The sequence below is a fragment of the Magnolia sinica genome, unplaced genomic scaffold, assembly GCF_029962835.1.
Source record: "Magnolia sinica isolate HGM2019 unplaced genomic scaffold, MsV1 ctg268, whole genome shotgun sequence".
NCBI lineage: Eukaryota > Viridiplantae > Streptophyta > Magnoliopsida > Magnoliales > Magnoliaceae > Magnolia > Magnolia sinica.
In genome coordinates, this window is record NW_026682800.1 from 103707 (window position 1) to 112500 (window position 8794).

At 43.5% G+C, this 8794-nt stretch overlaps 1 protein-coding gene across 1 annotated transcript in view; it reads right to left on the reverse strand.

The window, feature by feature from the left end:
• Positions 1-1769: 1769 nt before the first annotated feature.
• Positions 1770-8794, reverse strand: part of LOC131236188 (geraniol 8-hydroxylase-like) — a 7221-nt gene continuing 196 nt past the window's right edge. The window contains exons 1-2 of the mRNA XM_058233321.1: positions 7871-8794; positions 1770-2515 (exon numbers count right to left, since the gene is read on the reverse strand). The exon at positions 7871-8794 is cut by the window's right edge and continues 196 nt beyond it. Of these exons, the coding sequence (XP_058089304.1) occupies positions 1904-2515; positions 7871-8758 (1500 nt within the window). The 5' untranslated portion in view covers positions 8759-8794 and the 3' untranslated portion in view covers positions 1770-1903. The remainder of the gene's footprint in view (positions 2516-7870) is intronic.

The following is an 8794-nucleotide window of genomic DNA, read 5'->3' on the forward strand; positions in this document are numbered from 1 at the left end:
GGACCTCCAGAAAGATGACATTGTTGAGGTCATTGATGCCATTATAGAACTCGACGGCCACGATTCTTCGCCCTAGTGGCTGCAAGCAGATTAGCACAAGGCCTAGAGCAATGACCACTACGACCATTGCTGGAGTAGCAGCTTGGCCCTGATCTGCAACAACTGGCGCATTCACCACTTGTGCCAGAGGCTCCACACTTGTTACACAGACTGAGAGGGAGATCGAGAGAGGGATGGAGAGTGAGAGGGAGATCGGGAGAGAGGGTTGAGATTGGGAGAGGGAGACCAAGAGAGAGGGTTGAGATCAGAAGAGGGAGATTGAGAGAGATGGTGATCGAGGGAGAGGAAGATCGAGAGAGAGGGAGTGAGAGTGAGAGGGAGATCGAGAGAGAGGGTTGAGATCAGAAGGGAGAGGGAGATTGAGAGAGGGAGACAGAGACGGAGACACCATGGAGATGCGAAATGAGGCATTGTAGGGCTTTTGGCATAAGGAAGTGTTTAAAACCCATCGGTAGTCTGTGGCAGATAGAGCAACGTGCCTCTTGGGCCTTGTGGGGTCCACTCAAAGTTTTTTAATTGAATCCATTCCGTCCATCTATTTCAAAATAAAATAATAAAACAAAATAGTAAGAAATAAGAAAATCAAACACTCAATTGGGACACACCAACAAAACAGTAGAAAGAACAATGCAAAACACAATGACTTTGGTACGGGTGATTACCGTGTCAAATCAAGAACGGCTTAGAGCCATTTTTGAACCAAATTCTCATTCGTACCAGATTGACAATTTTGGTGTAGTGTGTCTAGAGCAGTCCATCTTTGCAACTAAACACCATAGCTACTTGGGATGCTACGATCGATGGTAGCGCCTGGCAAGATCCAATGCACATCGGTCCCCCACTAAGCAGAGCAACACATGCAACCACCCCTTCTTTCTTGTTTTTTGAACACACACCCACATCGCACACACACTCGCACACACAACCACACCTACACCACATGGGCACTCTATTTCCTGATTTGATTATTGAAACATAGCTTGTCTACCACTATGGAGTCCGACCCCACAACACAACCACCCCGGGCTGCCCACACTGGCCCCTAGCAGCAACACCATCACTTGGGCAGAATTACTAAGAAAGAGCACCGCCATCACTTGGAATAACTTGTCCAGTTTGATCCCCTCAGAGATTATTTAATGGGCTATTAGATTTAATTTATTTACGTGTTTAACTATAGATTTATCATTCACCATTTGGTATTTAAAATACCGACTAACTGCATATTTTTTCACCACAGCTTATTCCTTTGTCTTGTATTTCTTTTCCAAGACTTTCCATATGTCAACAAAGGTTGCAAAATCACATAACACATCATACGGTTGATTGGACGAAGCACTAAGGATGTAATTCTTGTAGAGATAATCATCTTCACTCCACTTCTGACAAACAATAATTAATTCAGGTAACAACAATTAATTCAGGTTCATTCGTATCCCTGGGCCTTTCCTATTTAATAACCCACGTGAAGAATATGACACTTTATAAACACTTTTTTCTCTTCTTTTCTATTCCATTGGGACAGGTTTTGCCTTTGAAAAAACAAACTAACAAGTAACAACACGCGCGAGTTTAGAATAATTTTTTGTGTATTTTTTGAAATACCTACAACATGGATCAGATACATGTATTTCACCAAGTCAAAATTATAGATCAACACTAGACCTTCAATTGGTCGAATGTAATCAGATGTTTAAAAAAGAAACACATTAACTGAATCCTGGCCATTGATCAGATAGCTAGAATGTTCCTCGTAGTCATGGTAATCTCATCAGATTAATGTTCTAGATTTCGAATCATGGTACAATGTATACAAAATTTAAAACTGAAAGCGGCCAGAATACTATACCAAATGCAAAAACGGGACTGCAACAAGAGGATATGCCTTCTGCAGAGTAACTCCAAACCTATCGCTTATGTCCATCTCATGTGGTAGCATTCCATTCGGTAGTTTCCAATCAAACGAATGGATCAGAGTGGCCACCATCAAGCTCACCATCCTGACCGCTAGTGGCATGCCCGGACATATCCGACGGCCTGCCCCGAACGGGAGAAACCCAAAGTTTCCACCTCTGAAATCAACATCAGACCTCAAAAACCTCTCAGGCTTGAAACTCGTCGGGTCTTCCCAGATCGAAGCGTCTCTGGCAATCGCCCATGCATTTATGAGCACTTGGGTATTTTTTGGTATGATGAAACCACACAGTTCAACGTCAGCCACGGCTCTATGAGGTAGAAGGAGGGGCACTGTTGGGTGCAGCCGCATTGCCTCTTTCACCACTGCCTGCAGATAACAGAGTTGGGGAATGTCGGATTCTTCGATAGCCCGCCTTGTGCCGATCATGTCCGCAAGCTCCTTTTGGGCCTTCGCCATTTTGTCCGGGTTGTGGAGGAGCTCAGCCATTACCCACTCTATCGCGGTGGAGGTCGTGTCGCTTCCGGCAATGAACAAATCCTAGTGAATTGAATTAGTAAGAGAAGTGTTGCAGAACCACGTGTTTTATCAAGCACGTGTGCGAGGAGTCTCAGCCATGTATCAGGTTGGCTGTACATGACCCAGACTAAAAATAGGCCAATCCAATCATCAAAGAGGCCGTGTGTGACCGTTGATTTTGGATAGTTGCAATCCTTTTTAAAATTTTAAATCCATCCATTGTTTTCATCAGCACCGCCATCTATGCCTCCTCCATTATTCTCAGAGGTTTCCTAATTCCACATGCGTGTGGAAACCGCACATGTACACACACGCGAGTGCATGTGTCGTAAATCGTGCGAGATTTGAGTTTCCTTGATGAGAGTTACCATGTTTAGATCTTCCCGAATAAAAATATGGCCATTTGAATCTAAGATGGGCCACAGCGTATCAAAACAAATGAATGGATAGAAAATTTTTAAGTTTAAATTTTACTTTGTAGATTGATACACAGGAGTGAAATTATTTGATTTTTTGGCAGAAAATCTAAGCATTATTTCCAATCTTACGAAAGCTCGGATCTCATACACCGGTTTTATATTTGCCCGTCTGCCACTTATACAGCTCTACTGGTGTGGAATTAGCAAATGTCTTTTTTCCCATTCCAGATCACCAGATGGGCTGACCCACCATATTTTTGGGGCATCCGAAGGATTTTGACAGCGTAAATGCTGCAGGTACGTGTCCTGCTAAGAGGAAACGGATTGGCTGGTGTACCTCACACCAGCTATATAGCTGCGCTATTGTCGTTAGCAAGTTCTGTAGGCCTTATCACGAGGTAGGTATTATATCCAAACCGTCCATCGATTTGACGAACTGGTATTAAGACTTGAGATGAAAAAATAAGATAGATCTAACTATCAAGTGGACCACACTTAAAAAGGCAGTGGGGGATTGATCGTTTACCATTGAAACTCTTTTGGTGGTCACAAAAGTTTTGGTTAAATATGAAATTTGTTTTCTTTTTCATTTAGGTACGTGACCTCGTAAACAGATTGGATGGAAAATAAATGTTATAGTGGGCCCTATGATTTGTTAGTGAAAATTATTATCTCCACTGTTGTCTGTGACATGGTCCAGATGATCCGTGGATATGATTTAATTTTTGGTTAATGCTCTAAAAGACCTCTAACAATATGATACGTAGATATGATTCATTTTTTAGATAATGCCTTAAAATGATCTCTAAAAATAGAGGTAGAGTGTATATATAATAATTTATAATAAATAAATTATTATGGGGCTTTGAACCGTTCGTACAAGTCTTCGCACATTACGTACCTACAGCAGCAATATAGCTGCTGTGTGCCGTGTAGGCCATTCGCTTCCTGCGAATACGAGCACCGACGCTCCTTGAGATTCAAGTTATACGAACGGTTAAGAGTGGATCAAAGTTACATGGCCACGCAGTGATGTATTTATTATGCCTACGCCTTCATCTAATTTTAGAGTATCATCCAAAAAAAAAATAATCATGTCCAAAGATCAGCAAGACCATGGCAGGAACAATGGCAGAGATAATGACTTTCACCGTAAAAAAATTCTCGGGGCATACCATGGGGACGTGTATTTTCCATCCAATCCGGCGGATTGGCTGGTGTACCACACATCAGCTATATAGCTGGTGCACATACTTATCAGCAAGTTCGGTGGGTCCTATCATGAGGTATATGTTATATCCAATCCGCCCATCCATTTGGAGAGCTCGTCCTAAGGCTTGATCCAAAAAATAAGACAGATCTAAATATCAAGTGGACCATAATGAAAAAAAAGAAGAAGTGGGGGGTTGAACTTCTACCATTGAAACCCTTCTGGGCCACAAAAGTCTGGGATTAATATGAAATGTGTTTTTCCTCTCCATCCATGTATTTTTATCCTTATTAACAGATTGGATGGAAAATAAACATTGTGGTGGGCCCTACAAATTTGTTAATGGTGAAAATATTATCCCATTGCTATTTTTAGTGTGGTCCAGCTGATATTTGATTATAATTCATTCTTTTGTATACTGCTCTAAAATGATCTTGAAAAATGGATGAACGGTGTGGATATAATAAATACATCACTGTGGGGCCATGTAACTTTGATCTCCTTTGAAACGTTCGTACAACCCGGAGCTCGAGGAGCGTCAGCGCTCGTCTTCACACGACACGTACCTACACCAGCTAAATGGTACACCTGCCAATCCGCTTCCGATAACCAGCAACCGTACTTTATAGGTGCTCCGTGTCCAATGGAAACCTGTCCCCGAGGCCCAACGGGAGCCGATTAGGTGAGACCCCTGTCCAGCGAGGTGGCTGCGACCCCTAGCTGTGGGGTCCACTCTGGTGTATATGACTACATCCACACTGTCCACACCGTCCATCTGTATTGAGAGCTTAGTTTAGGGGCGCGCGGATGGGACGCGGATTTCCTGCGAAAGCCTTTTGCAGGAAGTTCCTGCGCTGGGAACTTAGGTGGGGCACACTGTGATGTTTTTGAGAAATCCTCCCCGTCCATCTTTTTTGTGAGTTCATTTTAGGACATATTGTCAAAAATGAACCGTATCCAAAGCTTGAGTGATCCGTACTAAAGGAAAATGTGGTTAGGGAAATTCTTACCATTGAAACCTTCCTGGGTTCAACAGTGATATTCAGATGCCATCCATACCGTTAATAACGTCATTCCTATTGGGATGAACTGAAAAAATAATATTAGCATGAATCAAAACTTATGTGGCCCCACAAATATTTCAACTGTGGAATTTTAATTATCATGTTTTTGGCTCACTGGAGCTTTGGATACGGTTCATTTTTTGAGAAATTGTCCAAAAATGAACTTACAAAACGGATGGACGGATAGGATTTCTCACAAACATCACAGTGGGCCCCACCTAATTTCCCAGCGCAGGAACTTCCTGCGAAAGGCTTTCGCAGGAAATCCGCGTCCCGCGCGGTTTAGGTACTACCCCTGCCTGGTCCGAGCGCGGGACAGGCAGAGGATCCGAGGGCTATTGCGCCATGATTTATGAGTTTCATCAAAACCGGTGATTCATTTTCACATATCATTTTAGATAACGAAACCAAAAATAGTGAATTTCCAATACCCAAATGGACCACATGGTGAGAATTAAATTCCTACTATAGAAAATTTCTTAAGAACCACGAAAGTTTTAGATGAAGATTATATCTGTTTTTTCGCTTCATCCAACTGCATATGACCATATCAACAAGTACGATGGAAAATAATCAACACTGTAGACACTATATGACCATATAAGAAGGTTTCAATGGTGGGCGTCCTTAGTACCGCTGCTTCCAGTGGTGTGGTCTACTTGAGACTTATAGATGTCTTATTTGTTTCGTTATCTAAAATGATACGTGAAAATGAATGGCTGGTGCAGTTAAAGCTCATAAACCATGATGGCCCCTCAGTGGCCATCGGAGCCTCTACCTGTCCCGATCTTGGACCAGGCGGGGGTAGTACATAATCTACGCCCATTTCCGGGATGGTTAAAAAAGAAGTAGCTCCGTATCCCAAATGTACCGGATACAAAAAACAGTGGAGATTGTCCATTAAAAAATTATTGTGAGCCACAAAATCTTTGCATCAAGATGTATTTTTGCAGTCTCTTAATCTGGGTGTTAGTGACATAATCAAGAGATTGGATAGAAAATAAACATCACGATGCAATCTATCAAGTTTTTAATGGTAGGGATTCAATCACGACTGTTTCTGCTGGTATGGTCCACCTAAGATTTGAGTCAGCTTTATTTTTCGGATAATGCCCTGAAATGAGTTTTAAAAAATGGTTGGCCGATGTGGATTTAAAGCACCTACATCACTGTGAGCCCTACCACGCACCTCGGTCCATCCGGGGTATCACCTAATCCGCTCCCAAAGTCAACACATGCATGTTAACCGTGGGCTAAGGAGATCTTTTCAGAGATATGGATTGTTTCATATAAGCGATGGCCTCCGAGGAGTTACCTAACTGCTAGGTTACCTCGGGATCAGGGCCCACATGATGAATGACTCCAGTATACCGGAAGGTGAAGCCACGTAGAGGAAGAGAGATGATGGTAACAACGGAAAGGGATTGGCTACCCCTGCCAATAGTAAATTGCTAGTGGTCGGTGCTCTGTGGGCCACCATGATATATGTGTTTCATCCATTCCATCCACCCATTCTTTCAGATCATTTTATAGTATGACCCAGAAAATAAGGTTGATCCAAATCTCAAGTGGACCGCACAGCGTTGATTGAGCGCACACCTTTAAAAACTTATTGGGGGCCACAAAAGTTTTGGATCAAGCTGATATATATATTTTCCATTCATCCAAGTCCGTATGATCTAATCAACAGGTTAGATGTCAAATAACCATTACAGTGGGCCATAGGAGGTTTTTAATGGTGGACATCCAATCATTACTATTTTCCCATGGTGTGGTCCACTTAGATTTAGATCTACCTCATTTTTTGGCTCAATCCCTAAAATTATCTTTCCAAATGGATGGAGGGGGTGGATAAAACATATACATTATGGTGGGGTCCACATAGCATCGACCACTAGCCACCTGGCTGGTGGCGGCGTCACTAGCCAAACCTCGTCCGGTAAAAACACCAACAGCATGAAATTCCATAGCTGTAGACGGCGAATTTGAGAATTTCTGGCGACAAATGTCGCAGGAAGCCCGTGCAACAAAAAGTTCCGTGGAGCTTAGGGTCTATACGAGTGTAACATCCGCTCTGTCCATCATCTTTGCCATATCCTGTTATGACTGGAACTCCAAACTCTAGTCGACCCAATACTCAAGTGGGCCACACCGCAGTCGGGATGCAATGACCAACACTGAAAAACCTTTCTTGAGTAACCAAGATCTTAAATTACCATCTTATATGTTCATAAGATGAGTCCCTCCGTAACAAAGGAAAAACCCAAATATCAATCTCTTCCAAAACTTGAGGGGGCCAAGAAGGTTTCATTGTTAGGCGTATCTATCCCCGAATTTTACTCTGGCGCTGCCCCCCTTGAGTTTTGGGTTGGCCTAATATTTGGACTCGTGTCATAACAAGAGCTCCGCTAGAGGATGGATGTTACTCACACACCACGGCGGGCCCAACAGAGCTCTAGAGCTTTTTGTAGCCCGGACTTTCCTACAACAGTTGAAATTCCCGTCCCATAGAAGTAAACCCCACCGGATCAAATCAGTAAATCCAGATGGTGATGGAAGAGGTGGTGGTCAACAGGTCCACCTCCAACCAATGTATTATGACTCACAGCAAACTTCCGATATGGGTGTTTCGCTCCAAATCATTGCCTAAAGAAAATGAGTGATTAGAATCTACAGCTCTTACCGCAAGAAGCGAATTGACTTGCCGTCGATCGAATTCAGGGCCATGTTCCTGGCTGTAATCAAGAAGGACATCTAAGAAATCCTCGTTTCTGGCACACCCCAATTCTCTGTATTGCAGCCGTTGATTGACGATTTCATTAATCAGTACATGAAGCCTATCATAAGAAACCTTGACACTACGCCTGATCTGCTGCAGATCAAATGGCCTAAGAAACGGGAAGTAGTCTGAAAGATTAGGTTTCCCAGCAAACTCCATAATTCTCGACACTGCGTCCTTGAATTCTTGTGCACCGTCCGATTTAAGGTCCACCAAGTTGATCGAGAAAACGGTGCTCGATAGCAAATTGAATGTCGTCGCGAAGGCCAACCATCCGATGTTCACTTCCCGACCAGCGACAGAGATCTCCCGAACGTGCTGAACCAGCTCCACCATCTTCTTGTTTCGGAGGCCTTGCAGCGCATCCAGCCTCTGTATGGTCATGATCTGAGTGTTCAAGATCTTCCGAAGGGTCCGCCAAAGTGGGCCCGGAGGAAGCCACGCCACAGACAGCTCGTAGTTAGCTTCAGCTGTGGCTGAATCAGGGATGGCCCGGCCCGCAAAGGCATGATCTTTCTTTTGTAGGATCTCCTTCGCCATGTCGGCAGAAGAAACGACCACGGTCGTGACAAATCCGAGACGTAGAGACATGAGCGGACCGTGGGCATGAGCAAGAGCCATTAAGGACTCGTGGGGCCGGTCGCCAATCTGGAATAAGCTGCCAACTATGGGAAGACCGAAGGGACCTGGTGGTAATTTTCTTGAAATTGATAGCCAATTTCGAAAGCTAAGAAGGCCATGGGTTGCGATCAAGAGAAACGAAGTGCAAAGAAGCAAATAAAAGAATTCCATTTCATCTACAGATTGCAGAGCTTTTCCTTCTTCGGT